We start from the raw sequence: 19855 nt of genomic DNA on the forward strand, positions 1-19855 counted from the left end.
TCCAAAGTGGGCAACATTGCACAAAACACGTGAATGGACATTGTGTTCTATATATATATATATATATATATATATATATACTGTAGAAAGAGAGTTGAAAATGTGAATATTGTTCAATAGATTACATTTAATCCAGTATATTAGATGCTGAAACATGCTGAACTAAATTTATTGTTTGTTTTAATTTAGTGGTTTTACTGTAATTCACACTGATGTCATATTCGGGAAATATGTTACACAACCAGTCAGAGGCAGAGCAATGAGGCAGACTGGGAAGGCACATGCCTGTGGCCACGCTTTTAAGTAATCGTGTTATTTTACTCTGCGTTATTTAGCACGTTCTTCAATCCCCGGCCCCGAATGTATTTACTTCAATTTGCTATGACATCTGCGTATGTGCAGTTCTTTGGTATACATGCAGTTTACATTATGTGACGTTGGAGCAACACACATCCAGTTTAAAGTTTTCTCTCTGTAAGCCCTCATCAACAAACTGCAGTTGTTAACCACCGAATAAGGAACGTACATGAGGGAATACTTTAGAAAACGATCCTTATGCAATTTTCATTTTTATTTAAAACATAGTATCCTGTATCCATTAAAAGAACTCAAAGTGGTGGACAGGGGGGGATTTATGCTTGTGATGTCCCTTTGAAATATGAAGTGTGTTAAAATTTATGTAAAAGCGATACAAATAATCTATACAAATTGATTGATATAAATTGATTGATACATTTAAACAAATAAATGTATTAAGATTTAATATTAGTTCTTTCATTGTCCAAAAATGAACTGTTCTATTTTAAGAAATAATCAGGTTATCATGGTATTTATTGGTAACAAAGGGCAGTGTTTATTTAGGCTACTACGCCTGTGTTGTTTTTATACTATGTTGCTCTTTTATACTAGAGTTCACTTCTATGAAACAGTGACTAGTAAACGTGTGACTAGAAAAGAGTTCCCATTCCTTAGCATCAAACATACATACTGTACTGCCTGATAACATAAATGAATATATAATATACTGTTCCGTCACATGTGTTTTGACCATACTTTTAATTGAACATTGTACAATAGTATTTGTAGGACAAATATACTGTATAATCACATAACAATATCAGAAAGGGCCCCCCCATTCAATAATTTTGCCTTGGGCCCCCACTTAATGTAGGTTCGCCTCTGCAACCAGTTACCGCAGATTCCTTAAGTTGAGAAGAAGCTAAAAGTGTGTTAAAGTTATGTTTGAAAGTCACGTCACAGATCTCGGACAGAACATCTTTTACACCGGGTCACACAGGAAAGGGAAATACATGCGCTATAAAAATTAACAAGCTCCGATGCAAAGATAAAATCGATTTTGACCTCTTCCTCTTTCCACTTTCGCGTGTGGTTTGAAATGGACCTGCTCATGGGAGTCAGGTAAGATACTGTGACCTTTTCTTTTGTTCCGCAGCTCTTTGTTTCAAGTTCACTTTAATTGTTTAAATGACATTTACAAATCTGGTACATACCGTGTCACGGTATTACCGACCAAATGACACATTTTTGACAATGAGAAGTTGACAACAAAGTTTTGGAATGTAATAGCATACGTAGACGGTGAACCACTTATCACTTCTGCTTATCTTAATGTAGGGATACATTAACACTTACAGATATTTGAAATGTAGGTCAACAGTAGCAACATTATATTTTTATTAGGATTTTTATAATAATTATGGGGGTCAGGGGGTCTACGGGTCCTGGGGAAATGCAGTGACACTACAAGGGTCCACTAATACTGTTTTCATGAAAATGTAAATATATGTTAATCAGACACATAATGTTTACCTTTAGTTAATAAGCTGTTTTAAAATATAAAAGAATGAAAATGACAATACCATGTTTTTTGTGATACTCTTACCATGACACATTGGCTGTCTTTCCAAAACCTTGGATGTCCAAATTTGTTGTTTTCAGGAAATGGAGAAAACATTGTAGGCCTACTTATTTTTTTAATTCTGTGCTGTCAAAGTTGACAAGCTACTTTTTATTGGTTAGATACTTTCAAAATGGTAAAACAAATGTAGATATGACATTTTAGAAGGTCAGCAATGACGTTATTATAGGCTATGAGCTTAAAAACCAACTCTCAGCTACAAAATATGTAAAGAAGCCACTCATCGTAGTCACTCTTTGTATCGACTAATGACCTTTGGCCTGAGAAAGGATGATGACCCCTCAAATTATGTCATAGACAGTTATCAGCCAAAGAAACACAACTATTACTAAACACTTTTTTGCATGATGTAAAAAAGAGAATGGGCAACATTTATGCTCAAATCTCAAGATGTCAATGTTTTCTACTGTCGTGTGTTTCCACATCATTCATTTGTAGTGTAAAGGCTTTGAATGCTAAAGGTCAAGGCTACTATTGTTTATCTATGAAAATACCTTGACCCAGTTGCCATGGCTTTATTATCTGTTTAGACTACCCTTCCCCACTCTCTTTCACATCTGATTTACCCATCTCTCTTGTGAGGTCCGTGTACTAGCGATGAGCAGTTGGACTCTTCCCTTAACATCATTTCCCTGGAAAAACAAAGGCTTTGTTCCACTTCACATTTAGTGAAAGAGGATCCTGGCTAAATGATTCCTCCCCCTGCCTGTGTGTCACTGTTCAGAGGAATGGCTGCAGAATTGATGAATCATAGTAAACCCCCTACAACCACAAAAATATCTTCATTGAATGATTTGTCCCTTTATTAGAAAGTAGTGAAAAGAGCTGGAGATAATCAAATGTGCCCTGTTGTTTATTATCACATTATTTGATCTTTTGTGTTGTGGTATTGTAACTTCCCTATCTCACAGAACACAAAATTAAAGTTGAATGGTCTGTATTTTATGTAATTCGTTACACTATTGTTCAATAAGTAAAATGGACCCAAATCCATTGATGAATTATAATTATTTAGTGAACCAAAAAAGTTTTTAAACAGTTTAAATGGTTGTTGAATCTGAAACTTTCATTTGAAGAGATGTGAACATAATGCACTTTTTCAAGGAACAGACTTCGAAATCCTATCTTATTTATATATTTACCTAATTATGTATATATTTTGAGTTCTGTTTGCACGAATAAAAGATGCATGTATAGATGCACTTGTGTGTCACCAAAACTTTTGTAAATGAGAAATATTATTTTAATATGATGCAAGAATGACTCACGACTAGTTTAGTTCCCGAGAGCACGTTTTCTTTTGATTGCATCTACGTTTACATTTTTTATGAATAGTCTGTCTGTAGGTGTGGTTTCTGAAATATATAAAAAAGTAAAAAGAAATCACTTTATTCAGTAAACTTGAATATAAATTTCGACGATGCACTCCTGGGTTAGTGTGCAAAATAAAAATATACAGAAATTGCCACAAGATGGAGCTCTTTAATAGAATAGAGAACAATTTTCTGCTCAGTCCTCATAATTTAGTTCTAGTTATTTCATTTCATTTATTTTCTAATAAATGTTAGCTCTGTATATTTTTGTCAGCACTAGGCTATGTAACCAAAGGGAAACTTAGAAAATTATTAATAAACATGATGCTCAGTTGAAAATGTTTCTGTGGTTGGGGCAAAGGATATAACTAAAGCAGTATAAAAACAAATCCGAACAAAAAAAACGTATAAACACACAATACAACTGCATTTAAAACATCAACATTTTGTGTTGGAGGAGAATAAGAAAGTACACAGATATCTAGATGAATCGTTAAACGGAATAATTGTACTTATAATAAATACAGCCCATTTCTTTTATCTTTTTCTGCAGAAGGATGAAGAGTGCCACACAGGTAAATATAATGTCTAATATTACCAACACACGATAAGCAAACTGTGTAGTTTTGAATAATATTTATCCTCGTGCCCGCATCAAAGAAGACATCGCTGTGTATTTTCATCCCACTTCGTGAAAACGCGAGGCAAGGTACGCCCCCGGAAATCTGCCGGAAGCAGGACATGATTGGCTAAGTTTGCGAGTGACGTCATATTCCCGCGCTTTGTTTGTTTCGACGCCTCGTTGGCGGGATTCGGGCTCCGGGAAGAGACGGGCAGCACTTGTTTTGAGATGTAAGTTTTTAACCTTTCATTAACATTCACACACAGAGGTTTTATGGCAGCTGCTATTGTTAGTCGGGAAGTATGCAACGTTGAAAACGCACTCACTACTTCGTAGGTAGGACAGAAAGCAAATCGTGTTGACAGTGGACCGTTTTAACCTGTTAATCCAGCACGATTCAAGTTTAAGAATAGTTTACTTATCACTTTACAGTTTTTCTTGTACTTCTGTCTCTCTGTACGTCTAGTCAAATGCTTACATGTAACTACAATGTGTCCCTGTAATCACAATCAATGATTTATTGTACCCAAGATTTGATAAACCCACTGTGCAAACTCTCCTTGTGTAGAATTGCAATGCAGTTTTCAGGCAACAAAAGGAAGAAGGTGATTGGCAGCTCTCAAAATGATCTGTATGAACACTGTCTTCAGTTGTATGCCCAGCCTCCCCTTGAGAACATCTCTCTTACTGAGTTTGAGACCTTTGCTGTGGAAAGGTTGAAATGTAAGTCATTGTTCATCAAGATTTAAATTGTATTTTGCGTTTTGACACGTGTGATAAATGTAAAATCTATGATGGTTTCTTGTTTCAGTGCTCAAGACTGTTGAAAATCTTGGCGTCAGCTATGTGAAAATTTCAGAGCAATACACCAACAAATTACAACATGAGTTTTCGAGCTTGAACTTCCCACACAGGACTGAAGTGGTAAGGGCAATGCTATTAAAATAAAAATGTATATAGATTTTTAAACATCCAATTCTTATCCTTGCTATTGATGCGCTGACTAAAAATACAGGTGTATATATAATAAGAAATAACATCTTTTACATCTGCGAAAGTATAATGATGTCTGCAAATATGTTGATGAGAATGGCTTTTACATTTACGCTTTATCCAAAGCGACTTACATTGCACTGTACTATACATTTGTTTCTGAGTATGTGCAATCCCCTAAGATCGAACCCATGACCTTGGAGTTGCTAGCGCCGTATGCTCTAACCACTGAGCTTTGTTATTGTAATTTGTTTGAGTTTATTTTATGTCTTTCCTAATAAATTAGGATGACCGTAAGCTTCAAGGAGGTCCATCCGAATATGAGAAACGGAGAAAAGATCATATCTCCCATTTTATTCTACGCTTGGCGTATTGCCAGACGTACGTATTGTTCATTTTTTTTATTCAGGATGTTCTTATACAGTAATAATAATAAATGTTTGATCTGGCCAATAATCATAATTGTGACTGTTAAAATTCCAATGTCTTTATTCAAGTGCTGAGATTTCGTGCCAGTTTTTCAAGCTCTGTTTGTGTATGCTGTATTGTGTCAACTTATTTGTTAATGTGCATTTATGTACTGAGGAATGTTGGATGAGCCTAAACTTTGAAAACAAACAATACATACGTTAATGTTTACTAAGTATAGATTTGCGTTAATATGCAAAATCGGTTTTGTTATATGACCATACAATTATGAGATGTTGTCTAAATAAGTTCTATTTCATTCTAGTGAAGACCTCAGGAGGTGGTTTATCCAACAGGAAATGGATCTTTTCCGTTTCCGGTTTGGTCTTCTTTCTTCAAAGCACAAGACTGACTTTTTACATAAAAACAATCTTAAGTATGAAACGGTGAGTTTTTTTATAGCTCCATCACCTTTGATGATACTGTATCTGCAGAATTTTTAAAAATTAAATATCTAAATAATAAAGCGGTTAATAAGTAATCCATCATTACAAACTTGAAGATTTTTGTGTGGATGCTAGTCTTTCTATTTTTATTGATCTAATTACGATTACCCTACTGGCCCTGCTAAAGACTTGATTTCACTTATTGGATTATTTCCCCAGCAAGAATCATTGTCATTTCAGAAATGTACAGGTTGTGTTTAAAATAGTGATTTTTGTCTGCTGTCCTGTAGGGGGCAGTTTTACTACACTAATATTTTATCTTATTCTTTTGTCTGTGTGTTTTACTTTCAGCAATACTTTCTCATAAGAGTCAAGTTGTTACTTTGCTGGAGAGTGGCTCAAATAAACGTCAAATTATTTATTTCATCTTTATTTTGACCTTTTTTTACATGACAGTGAAAGCAATGTTCTAGTGATGCTTTGTGTTTTATTGCTGTATGTTTGACACACTCCATTTGTTTGTTTATTTATAATATACAGGTTAGTGCAGAGGAGAAGATTATCCTTAAAGACAAGCTCATCAGTTCCAGTTATGGTTTAAGTGGAATCAAGGTGGAAGAATATGATTTCTACAAAGTAAGTTGTTAGAAATCATATTTGATTATTTATCAGATCTGGGCAATGGATAGGGCCTGTCTGAACCACATCTGCGCTGTAGAAGGAAAGTTGTTGTCGTTATTAAGAAAAAGCAACCTGTCCTGATTATAATTTTTCTGTGCCAAAGGTGCCCTTTCAGGATGCCCTGGATTTAGTTCGGTTAAGGAAAGTCTACTTGCTGGCTGGCAATGCTTATATTCCCCACCAGGAGATTATCACGATTGTCCTTAATGACTTCCGCACAAGACTGTCTAAAGCACTTGCAGTAAGTAACTTATTTGAGTCCAAAGTCATTGACAGTTCCACATAATATTTCCCTCTGAACCCGACTCTCTTTCGATCGGCCGATATTTATAATTCTGAGTTTAATCTCTCATCCCATTCAACAAACTCATCATTTAGTTTTATTTTGAGTCAGTTTATGCATTTCAGTTTTTCAATGACCCTTTTGATGCCTACTATTATATCTGTTATGTTACAATTACAATCTACCAGCGATCTGACTGATAGCAGGGCTCTAGATTAATTTTTTCCACGGGTCGCACTGGTGTGACTTACTTTCTCAGTTGGTTGCACCCTTTTTTTTTACTGTAGTATAAAATTATAGTCAAATTATATTTGATGGATTGTTAATGCCGATTCTTTAGATACCAGTGTGTATTTTACAAACCCTAAATGTATTATCTTCTTGTACTCAGGTGTATTTAAATGTCTGAAGCCTAAAATAAACATTATGTTGTTAAAAGCACTGCATAGTTGAAATATGTGGCAAGCCCTGAGTACGTCTCTCTCTGGTTCAGTGCGATCTAAAGCACTGAATTTTCTAATGATAATCACACCAGTGTGATTGTGCGTATCAAAGGGTTAACAGGATCCATTTATCCGTCATTATCCAAGACAACCTGAACTTTACGCACTTGCACCAATGCGACCGTGTGGAATTTTACCCGTGCACTTTATAAAATATTAACGCATTTGCGACCATCTTGGTCGCAGTCTAGAGCCCCGGATAGACTCAAATAACGTGTCAGTTCAGTGTTCATTTGGTGTGCATGATGAAACCAGGTGTGATGCCTCAGTCTTTGCTGGCTACATGGGACCACCCGTGACCACCTGTGACACCGGTCCTACAGCAAGACATCATCACTTACAACTACATTATTGCATCATTGGCTCTGCTCACTGGTGTTTTGTTGTTGAACAGCGAGTGGTTCTGAAAAAGTTGTTTACGGTCACTATAAGATTGCAATATAAGGACAATAAAGAGCCTCTTTGGTGAGGCTTGCGGAGGATAATGATGTCATAGAGAAATGCATTGTTTATTACCATAGAAGAGGGCGATGTTGGATGACTGGAGATGTTAAGCCATCTAGAGGTTAGAGCATTCCTGAGATGAGTTTTTTTAAAGGTGTGTAGAAGAGTGGGCGTGAAAGCTGATGGTTTGGAGACTCTGCGCTTTGAGTGCTTGGTGGCACGCACGCTGAAGTCGCAGGTCATTTCCACCCTCAGACTGAAATTAAAGGGCGGCTGAAAGAGTAGGAGGTCATGGGGCGGCTGTTGGTCAGGAAATCAAAAGCAGATTTTCTGTGAGCTCCTGCCAAGATTGCTGTACTCGCAGTAGAGGCATCTCCGTAAACGTGCTTTCTTTTGGTATTGTATTTCATGCTGTTGAGGTTCTCTCCTTTCATTATATTTATAACTCATGTAAATATAATGTGTGTCAGGAGATTCCCAGCAGACGGCACATGAAGGTCTTTGATGTGGGGTGCGAGCTTTGCTGCCTCATTATTGTCTTTGTTTAGCAGCACAAGCACACATTTCTATGTTATTCTTACAGATTCCAATCATTTAATTGATGAATATTTTTGTTTGTTTATTAAATGCCATATTTTAAAATACAATTAATAATTGAGATAGCAGACTTGTATGATCGGTTAAACGTGCAGAAGAAATATGGGCGGTTGAATGAAGTCTAAAATAATATTTATGTTAGTGCCTTTGTGCATGTTCAAGGCAGGGCTTGACATTATGCTTGTGCGCTCGTCTGGGACCGCCATAAAAAATCAGCGAAGCGACAGATTATTTTGTCTGATCTTGTCTTTACACTGCAAACAAAACAGAGGAGGTGCGTTGATAGGCTTTTATTAATTGACTAGAGATGCACTATGTGTTATCGGCCTTATCAGTATTGCCAATAAACGGTTATTTATATAAAATAATATATATACACATATACATACATACACGCCGATATATTAAAAGCTGATAAATTATGAATCATTTCCTATGATTGCACCTGATGTCGATCAAACTCCTTACAGTTACAGCTTCTGTCGTGATCATTCACTTGATGAACTGAGCCGCATACCTGCCGTTTGTGTTTAGCATTGGTGAGATGAACAGGGAAAGCAGGCAGGGGGGGACCCAACTAACCTTAAAGCGCATTTTTCTTTTCTCCTTACACAATTATTTTAGGTATACATAAATATATTTTCACAATGGATGAATGACGATGATATTACAAATGTTAATTGGCGTGTGGCATCACCAAACGCCACATCTCTTCGTGTGTTTAGAGGTTTGTTAACTTATCAGAGATACCACCACACTGCTATATTTCGGTATTGCACCAGGCACAGTCTTTATTTATCAACATCAGTAGCCTAATGTTATTGTCTTCTCTCCCTCGGTCATTAGCTGACGGGGGCTAATATTTACGCGTGCTCTAATACAGAATAAATAAATAACCATACCACAAGCATCTTATCGTGTTTATCAGTATATTTTCATAATGTATAAAGTATACGATTTTGGTAGCTGAAATTTGGCATGTTCACAGCACAATGTTAAGATAATTGCATTTCGTTTGTTCTCGCTTTGGACAGATTTGAAATGATCACGTGTTGTCTTTTGTAATAGACAGATAAATTATATTCACTGAACTTCTTCGTGGCTAGTTCTCAAATATAACATTGTTCGTCCTCGGGCTCACTTAAATCTGTCACAGTAAACAGCGCATCATAGTAATGCTCTCATGTTGTGCTTGTATACAATAACAAGCGCTAATGTTCGGCGAAATCTATTTACTACATTTAAAATGAAGAATATGTTGTAAGATGTGAAATGTGAATCGGGCTTAATCGGGTTCGGGTGCACTGAGCATGGAAAAAACGGAGAACAGAGCGCAGGCGCTGAGTAAAGCCCAGCTGCCGGTGTAACCTGTCACACCGCTCCTACAAGTCAGGTGTTCTTAGGAGGAAAGACCGCAGCCTCTAGTGTTTGTCGATAGAGCACTCTTGGGGTCGGAAAGAGAGGTTTACCTGCACAGCTCTCTGGCATTATTTTTTTAAGTGCAGTGATTCAGTTGGAAACACTTTTAAAATGAGCAATTATGCATGGTCGCCAGTGGCGATCCGCAAAATAGAATTAGCATATTCATATTTTTGTCTGCAAATGTGACCGTTTTAGTCGCAGTCTGGAGCCCTGCAGTTCTTTCTTACGAAATATCCATATGATTTTTATCGGTATGCATGCTTGGGAATCGAATTGGAACAAGTGACTCATTAGTAAGGCTGGGTATCGATTCAGATTTAATTAATGTTGTGTACTTGTGTACTTATTTTAATGTCTGACAGCATTGTTGTACTGTGGTACCCAGGCAGCGCGGTTCACGGTCCATACGCTTCAGGTGTGAATGTGAAATGCTCTGCATTCGTACTGCTCACGTGCTGCTTCCGCTCTGCTTATAATTCCGGTGTGAACCCAGCTTTATAATCGTATATTCTAAAATCTGAATCATGAGGTACCAAACGATTCCCACTCCGGCTAATTATTCTGTGATATACTGTATGGCTTATAGTTGAAATTATATCTGAGACATTTGTAAAAATAGCTTTTTTATGGCCACCTTATCATACTTTGGGAAGAATAAGCTGTTGAATAGACACTATATCTCTTGTTTTTGTCAAGTTTTTGCTAAGCATTAGTTTACCCATTATTCAATTGAGATTATATAAAAAAGAACAATATAAATAAATTCGATATAAATAATATTAAGTGCTGTTTAAATATTTTACTCATTCTGTGAAACGCTGTGCTAGCCATTAAGGTAATAGCTGAATGTTTGTGGTTTTCACTCCATTAATACCCAAACTCCAAATGAGAGTTTCTGCCATGGTAAACAATGCAGCAGCCATTTTAATTGCGGCTATAACCAGAGAAATTAAAATGTGCACAGGATATAGAGAACAATAATAAATCGGACAGCTTTGTGAACTCAGATTACTTAACAACATTAGTCTGCCCAGCTTGCGTTTAATTGGGCATTTTAATTGAAACTGGGGAGCGGTTGTGTTCAGTTGATCACTGGTAAGTGGAGGAAAGACGTTTTTTGTTCATTTAATGCTGGTGTGTAGTCTGCATAAAGGTCTTCGTGTTTCAGAGAAGCCTGTTTTATAGAGAGCAATACTTTGCTGCAATACTTTTTCTGAGTTTTGTCACAACCAAATGTTGTTCGCCTGCTTGCTGTCAGAAATGTATGGCTGACTCGAAATTAAAAAAGCAAATGATTTTTCAGCCTGGCATAGAGAATATATATACTGTACATGTCTATTTGTCAGATACATGCCATCCGTCAAGGCAGGATATCCGTGTGATTCTGTCAGACAGCTGGTGGGATGGGTTTTATTTTGGCAGAATGTTCACAGAGAAAGTCATTTAAATTATTGTTCGTAAACTCTCGTCTGTCCAAAGCAGAGAACAGATTTCGCTAGTCAACAATCTCCTTTCTTCCAGTATATTGAAGCAGTATTAGCCGGTGCATTAATCCATCTCGGCTAATGAAAACATATGCTGCTTGCACATTTCCTTTTTGATGGCGTTCTGGATAGCTGGCGCTAGAAGGAAATCAAATGTGTCAATCTTCATCTTCCTCGATTCTATAAATCAGGCTAGGATCGAGTCTTTTATGGCATTCTGAATCGTTTCCACAGGCACTGCCTGAAATCAATTGCCTAGTTGAAAATGTTTATACTAAAGGATGTCTGGCTGAGACGATATCACCTGATGTTGCTCACTTTTGCACGTTTTTGTGTGTGCTGTGAGTGACCATTTGAATAAAGATGACATCCATCAGGCACTGTTACAAGTGAACCTTTCTGAAAGTGAGATGATGTCTGTGCTTGCTGCATTTCTTTGACATACTGAGAACGCTCAGCTCTGTCTAGTTAAGCACTAAAAGCTTTTTTTTGTTAAGTGGACTTCCTAAGTGTTGCAGTGGTAGACACATTGAAAACTTTGGATCTCTGAAACAAGAGCTGTGGTGCTCATGTAGAGATGAGGGTTCAAGTCCGGCCTCAACATCTTATCTTGATTCTACTGTTCTTTCTCTCAATGATTCCCTCCCTCTCTACTGTGTTTAATAAACTTAAGAAAACCCATAGGTATAATTTAAACTTTCTGAATGATGGTACTCTGTGTCTAAGTGCAATAGAGGGTATGAAGGTGTCGTCATTTTACCACCTGAGCACCACGTGATGGCAAGACACAGCAAAATGACTTTTACAATATGACATTTCAGTGTCAAGAAACACCTGATTCTTTTGTAAGTCATATGAAGTTGTAAGGATCACATTCGAGTCCAGGTGCTTGTAATTTCAGCAAATAATTGGGTGTTTTAATCCTGGTTTCTTTGTTTGTCCTTTTCTCCAAAGCCATTTTGCTGTGTGTTTTGCCACCCAGGGGAGCGTGTCCCAGAATTCACGCATGGCGGGTGTGTTGCTGCGGACCCAAGAGAGTGCAGTGTCGCATTTTGGTGCAATATGGACACGGAATGATAAACTTTTAATAAACCACAGAACAGCGTGAGCCGGAAGTGGCACGCCTCACATTAAAATAGTTCAGTTTTGTTTTTAATAGCAAATTATATTTCATTTAGTTTCTGTATTAAGTTAATTTAGAGAAAATGTTTGGAGTGTTTTTTTTTTGTGGTTCAGGTGCTAGCATAGTTTGATTGCCCGCTTTGCTGGAGTGCGGTTTTTAATGCATAACATGGAGACTTTTTAAACTTTTGTAACCATTAAAGTAGTTTAGTTTTGTTTTCAATGATAGTTTAGATATGTTTTTGGATTTGGATACGTGTGAATTAATGACATGCAACCTGTGTCCTTACCAGGTCCCAAACTGCTCCAAATATTAGGTTTGTCGGACATCATCAGGTTTGTTGGACATCATCAGACCAAACTGATTTAATATTGATTATATGATTTAATAATATCAATGTGCTTATTCTCATTAAACGGAACTAGTCCTTATTAAAAACCTAAAAATATCCTAAGTTTTCTCTCTGAGCTGTCTCGTCCTTGTGTTTAACTTCAGAAGCAGGTTTTTCGTTCAAGGTTATCACTAAAACAGTAGGCAGTTTCACAGATCTTAAAAATGGGTGCTGACATGCATTAATAATGTAATGTATTATTACATGCACTGTAATAATGTAGTTTGCTGTGAGGAAGTTTCATTTTGCCTTGTTGTTTCCATTCGAAAGTGATTAGTTCAATTTATTTAGCTGAAAGTGATGCTTGGTTAATTTGATGTTTCTAAATTCTCTGGAAAGGAATCAAACAAAGCGTATTTTTCCACTTTAGATATAAAATCTTTAAAAACGTTTCGGAGAAGACAGGATGAATTCAGTTTTGTGTGTGTGCGTGCGTGTGTTATAATATATGATTGCATTGCAATATCGACTTTATCCTGCTCTGCTTAAAAGAGAAGGGCCGTTTCTTCAGGAACACTATTGTGATGCAAACAATGATCTTAAAATATATCAAGTGACTTTGTAAGCACATCTGTGCCTTATGACAACAAATTGCTTAAAATGCATAACTAATGGAAACCATCCATTGCTAATGTAAATTATTTGTATTCTTCATAAGACACAATGTTTTCCTACTGGTGATGATGTCTATGCAAGCATGAAAATACGCTTTTTAGTAATGTGCTCCCAGTAGGGATTGCTTCTGGGCATGAGAACCTAGGAACAAATATAATCTAATATAAACTGAGTTTGAGTTTTGGCCACAATATTCTTCCTTAGACCTCATCAGCAAGTACTGACATCAATGAGGCGTTTTTTATTGTACTGTAAAAGCTTTTAGTGTCTCACCACACATAAATAGACTGTAAAAGTGAGCTTTTTGGCTGTTTGTCGTCGTCCATCACCCGTCATGTATGTTAAATTAAGCCAGAATAATTTCACATATATGCTGCTTTATCTTCATTTCTGAATGCTTAGCAGGTAGAAATATCAGCGTGAATGTGAAATTATGTTAATTGGATCTTTGAGGGTTTCCAATCACACTTTCAAGATCTTTCCTGCTATTTTTACTTGACAAAAATGTGTTTTTAATTAATTGCATGCCGATTTTGTTCAAACAAAATTGGACCTGTAATGCCTTAAGTGAACATATTTATATCATAAGTCCCACAAATATTCACTTTTATCATAGTTTCAACCTGAGTGGTGTTGGTTCAGTTGTAGCAGTTTCTTTTTTATCACTGGTTTGTGTGACATTACCTGGTCTCTAGCCATCACACGCTGTCTTAAAAGCTTGATCTAATTGAGTGTCACGGAGGAAGGGAAAAAAGCAAGTTCCACTCTGCCTGCCAACGATTCAATTGGAGCTGTCAATCCAGAGGCCAGTTTAAACCGCTGGCTGGGCTATAGCTGGTGCGTCTGGGCAGGCCGTGGAGGTGCCGATGGATGGATAGACACATGCCGAAGAACATGGCACCGGTTCGCTCTCAATCATGCTGGGTCCTTTCCTAACTGAAAAGCCTTCTCCACCAGATGAATGTTTTTTTCTCTTGTCCTTTTGGGTGATTAATGAGCAAGCATGGCTGTTGTGTGTCCAAATGAAGGACTGGTTTAGCCGGATGTTCATTCTCAAATCAATGAGCAGGGACTCTGATAACAAGTTGTGTCAAAGCTTGTGAATCGGCTTGGATTTACCTGTTTTCTAAAGAGTGTTCTGTTTTGCTCTGTCTAGCGCAACTTATTTAGCTTCAAAAATTTACTTTTACAAAATCATCAGACTTGACAAATATTACAATTAAGCAAAGCATTTAAATGGATTTTCCTCTTGGAAATTAATCTGTTGGTTTGTAAATTAAGTATTTTGTCGTCTAAATGTAGTCTTCTGATAATGCTCTCTGCTAGTGCATAAAGCAGCAAATTATTACAGGATCATGCATGCGCCATGTAGATCTACACGTTTTGCCAACACTTGTTGATTGAAGTAGCTACTGCACGTTACATATTTTGTAAAATTCTGCTGTATCCCGCATTTGGTGTTTCTTCACAACAAAAAAAGGAAGTAGACTGAAGATGATTGTGGCAATTTTGTAGTCCCAATAGACTAGAGAGACCTCAATTCAACCAGCAGGACAAATATGTCATTAGGTAGGTAAAGCAATAGGCCAGCGGCTCAAAGCAAAGAGCTCAAAGCTCTGTAAAGCAAGCATGTAATTAAACACGCATCTGATCTTCTATATACAACATTTATAAAGTTTCACCCACACGTTGAGTCCAGTGGTCGTCTGCTGTTGATGTATGAATGTGTAAATCCAGGCAGGAGATCTCTCCTACACTGCCAAACGTCCTGATGAATGCAGTAGGAGAGAGATGACCTCCTCATGGCATACAGATAACAAGATTGATTTGGGTTCCTCGTGGAAAGTCTTACCTAGGATGTAATGATGTGACCGCTGCACACATTTATCAGAGCGCCGCTTGTAGTCCTGTCTTTAGCATCTCTTCTCTTGTTGACATGCAGAACAACAAGCACTTTAAGTCTTTGAGGCATGTTTTGTAGATCAAACAAACTGCTATGCAGTACAAAATAGAATAATTTTATAAATATCTCCCGTTTATGGTATCAAAATATCATAATGGATATGTTCAGGGGCTTATTTGCTTCATATTTGTCTTTTTACAGCAAGTTGTTTGTATGGAATATGCAAATTAATGGTGTTAGTTGAGAAAGCTTGATGTGTGGGTACTTGCATTTTAATGTACTTAGTTTTTTGTGTGGAAAATCAAGCGGGTGTAAAGCAGTGGTCAGGAAGATTTAATATAACATTCATCTTCCAATTTAGTATTTGAGCTTGTATTTAATGAATCTTGAATTATAAGAAGTGATTTTTATGTAATGTTAATGAGGTTGTGTGAATTATACATTTTTATAGTCGTTTCAAGTTTTTGGAGGTGATAATTTGGCCATTTAAAAGCCTTGATGATGTTAATGCGACACATGATGGATCATTAGAGAGAGATTGGTGGAAGAAGTACAACATTACGCCTTTTTTCCTTTTGTGCTGCGGAAATGTTTCCAAGAAGAACGATTCACACGCTGGCTGTGCCGCTCCACACCGCCCACTTGTGAAACGCGGTTGTCGCTTCAATTTTCCAATTTTCCTCTCACAAAAAGCCAGGGTTTTCTGAAAGCCACTTGAATATAAATATTTTAGGGTTGTAATTATTTGAGATGGAAGCATTGATGTTTAAATATTAAAGGCTTCTTCTCTCAGTATGCTCTGACAGTATGTAGAAGAACGCTTGAAATGGTCTTGCTGTGCGCTGTCCGGGGCTTTTACAGCATCAGATTATTGCTCTAGTATGGAGAGGTAACTGTGTTTTCAGTTGTTGTATTGGCATCCGTGAAGATTTTAATTTCTTGTTTGATCTACATGCTTGACATTTATTCACACTTCAGTTTTCATTGTGAATGAATATGGCAACATGGTTAATGATAGGCAAGCTTTTTATTTAAGGGTGTTTTCAGCATGGTGTGTGTGGTATTGAAACATCAATGTACTGCACTGCTATCATCACATTTGTTACAGTGCCTTGAACAAATGCAAAAGTAAAGAGAAAGAGCATTGTATTAGCAACGCAAACATTCTGGGTTTGATTCTTAGGGAACACAGGGTGCGTTTAAAGGTGCAATATGTGATATTAGGGAGGGTCTATCAACAGCTATTTCTAATTTCTATCTCTCTTACATGGATTGCCCCATGTTGTTTCTCCAGAAACTAGGAGGTAAATCTATTAATTAAAAAAAAATGTGGTCGATTCAATATCAATTCTCAAAAGATGTGAATGTATTTTTTTTCTTTCATATTTCCGCAAGGACTGAAGATTCATTAGTGAATGTTATTGCTACTACTTTCCACTAGTCACTTTTCTTTTTACAACGGGATGTTACAACCGCATATAGTTCATTCATTGCCTAATTAACATGGCGGATGTGGGTGTATCATCGACTTTAACATCACCTTCACATAGAAGGCAACGGTTCATATGTTTGCAGGCCATCTTTACAGCTAATTTTATGAAATTTAGTTTGTTATACTGTGTCTTAAATGTAAAATTACCTGTTCTGTTTCAATATACCCAAGTGGGTTTAAAGTTTAATATACAGGTTTGTGGCTCTTCATAAAAATTTTTAATTCACCATTATGATGTGATATTTACTGATCTTTTTTAGAAATATCTAAAGGATTGTATTAAATCTATTATCATTGTCTCCAATCGAGAATTGAATATAATTGAGAGCTTGTGAATCAGACTCAAATCAGAACATCAGAATCGATACCCAGCCCTAACAGTCGACCCTTAACGGACAAACGGCTCTACAGAGCGAGTTCATCCAAGCTAACGGGGCCCTACACATTTGAGTGGATTGCATTGTGGTTAACAACGCTTCAGCGAGCGTGTCGGAGCTCTGCCCATGAGGCTGTCTGCTCTGACCCAATTGTTTATTTTTAAGTGATTTAATCTTTCATACCTTTCATTAACAATAACATTACAAAACGCTTAACCATTCGTTAAACATTAGCGCGGATCACAATTAAATGCTGCTTATCTAGAGAGTTACGCTGTGACTCATTTGTCTGATGTCACAATAGTTTTTCGGATAACCTGTCATTTATTTTAAAGACCCTTTAGCTACCTAGTCGTAAATCCTCACAGGTTACTTCAGATGTTCTGAATGGGTCTACAGGTGTTTGCTTTGTGGCTGTTTTTGATGAGTGGACATGGCAGATGGGTATCATGGGAAATGTGGAATCGACCTCCAGTGAGACGTAACCTTTGAGTTTGTCAAACTACTTTGCTCAATTTCACTTCCTTTCTCAAGTACTTTGTGCCGCTTAATGGTCTTGACCAGAACCACATTGTAAGAAAGCTGAAATTGGACCAGTGTTTGCTTTTCATATCTCACTAAATACCTTTAGTTAATCCTAAACGAATACTCCGTATTACAGTGTGTACATGATACAGATCAAGTCCATTTCTTTCCTGTGACAATCTGGTAGTGTGTGAAGACACATCGATTGTGGTGTTAGGCTTTTTTTAGCTTGTGTTTGAGACTATTGTGGAGAACTGCAGGAAATTATAGAAAAGTTACAGGTTTAGAAAAGGACCTCAAGCCAGGTCTCGAACTTGGGTCACCTCGGGTACTTCTGCGCCATATGTCAGATTGCTGTACACAAGGCTGTGGCTCTGACAACTGATGCTTTTTTGGTATAAAAGAAAGTTCAGATAATTGTGACAAAAAGGGAAAAAGAAACGTTTAATATTTGATAATTGCAGAGTTTTGGATTGACGGTTTCAAAGCAACAACATAAACAAACATTACTGCGGATGTGTGTGTTCGTGGACTGCCCTTAACTTCCAGTACATGTTAGCAAATAATAGAGTGCCTGCACATTATTTCTGATAAATAGCAAAAGAAACCGAGAAGAACCGTTACTTGGCTAAACTTGCCTCTCTAATATTTTGAATTTAGACTGCTATACCAAGCTGAACCACTAGATGTCAATGTCCCATACTGTTTAAATCTTTAAATGCGACAAAACTACAGAACCCACTCAACAAATTATTTATTAAATAAAATGAACAACAAAATTAAACAAATCATTTTTTAGTACAATTATTATACAATAAAACAACACATTAATATTAACACAAATTAGATAAAATATAAATAGATATATTATTAGACACTAGCCAGACCAATATAGACAGTTTTGTCGGACACACGCCTCGCCCAAAGTACACTTCCTGTCTCTGTTTGGTATATTAAAAGTTATATTGATATTGATTTATATTCATATTTTATTGTATACGAATGTCAATAAATTATGTTAAAACTACTCCATTTACATTTGAATTACGTTATTGATTCTTTGTGAAGGTCTACCAGAAGTTAAGTTTGGGCCACGTTACGTTTATGTTGCTGCTGAAACCGTCACTATCTGTCGGATTATAAATAAGTTAATATTTGATATTCAAATATTTGAAGGTTTGAAATTCACCTAGGTTTCTTTGATATGAGACCTTTACTTTATGCATTGTTTCAAATAAGATAAATAACCTCTAATCAGCGTTCAGCAGTGCAGGTCTCCTCAAGTATGCGGGAAAGTTGCAAAAACCTTGAAATGTTGATAAAGCATTGTTGTGTTGAAATACTTTTATATATTTTCTGGAAAGTCGGTGAGTGATCTATGCAGACCAAAGGGATTGTAAATGATTCTGCAGCATGCATCAATTCACAGCAGTCAGCCTCTGCAGGGTCTGCCAAGCTTTAACGCCAACTCCGCAACTCTGCCACTGTCCCTGAGCTCCACTGAATTTGCATCCAATGACATTTCGGTGTAACGCTAACAAGAGAACCGATGTTTTCGATCAGGTATTTTGTTGAAAGTGAGACTACTGTGCTTATGCAGCAAGTGCGCTGTGGGTCACCAAGGTTACTGTCAGTTGTGGTCAGTTGTGGGCTGGGGGTTAGAGTGTTGGGCTTGTGATCAGAAGGTTGCTGGTTCAAATCTCAGTGCCAGCAGGTCATGACTGAAGGGCCCTTGAGCAAGACACCTTACCCCTGATTGCTCTGCAGTAATGTGCCACTCTAAAAAAACTACTTGTAAGTCGCTTTGGATAAAAGCGACTGCCAAATGAATGAATGAATGAATGTAAATGTAATGTACTGTTGTGTTATGTGTATCTGTCTCAAGGTCCCTGAAAAGTTTATTAAGGTGTTAAGCTTTTTTTTTGGAGTTTGCCTTTGGGTTAAAAGTCAATTCACCTTTGAGGCCACTCATTTAATGAACTGCAAAGTAGAGTGCGAAGTTTTTGTTTAACATATTATTTATTGGTAGGAGTTCCTCCGGCTCGATATATCCTTGCACTTTCTTGACAGGATGGAGATGTACAGAGAGACACTCTTAGCCCACCTGTCAGTCCCTCCAGCAAAATATTTCCGTCCAAATACTGTTAGAGCTAGACAGGTATGCGCGAGCTCTCCAGACCTTCTGTTAAGCTGTATTTCATATTATCATATTTCTGGATGGCTTTTCTGTTTCTTGGCGAATTTTTTTTGAGGCTGAAGCACATTACCAGCTGCAACTTTGGTTCATAATTTTA

The 19855-nt window shown here is 37.0% G+C and overlaps 1 protein-coding gene across 3 annotated transcripts in view; it reads left to right on the forward strand.

The window, feature by feature from the left end:
* Nucleotides 1–3943: 3943 nt before the first annotated feature.
* Nucleotides 3944–19855, forward strand: part of prim2 (DNA primase subunit 2) — a 43337-nt gene continuing 27425 nt past the window's right edge. The window contains exons 1-7 of one of the 3 annotated variants that reach the window (XM_079472384.1): nt 3944–4104; nt 4443–4597; nt 4686–4798; nt 5154–5248; nt 5601–5721; nt 6262–6357; nt 6506–6643. In XM_079472384.1, coding sequence (XP_079328510.1) covers nt 4450–4597; nt 4686–4798; nt 5154–5248; nt 5601–5721; nt 6262–6357; nt 6506–6643 — 711 coding nt within the window. In that variant the 5' untranslated portion in view covers nt 3944–4104; nt 4443–4449. Of the gene's footprint in view, nt 4105–4138; nt 4211–4442; nt 4598–4685; nt 4799–5153; nt 5249–5600; nt 5722–6261; nt 6358–6505; nt 6644–19855 lie in introns of those variants that run through there. The other 2 variants (XM_079472386.1, XM_079472385.1) reach the window with 2 other exon arrangements.

The sequence above is a fragment of the Barbatula barbatula genome (genome assembly GCF_947034865.1).
Source record: "Barbatula barbatula genome assembly, chromosome: 14".
Classification (NCBI taxonomy): Eukaryota; Metazoa; Chordata; class Actinopteri; order Cypriniformes; family Nemacheilidae; genus Barbatula; species Barbatula barbatula.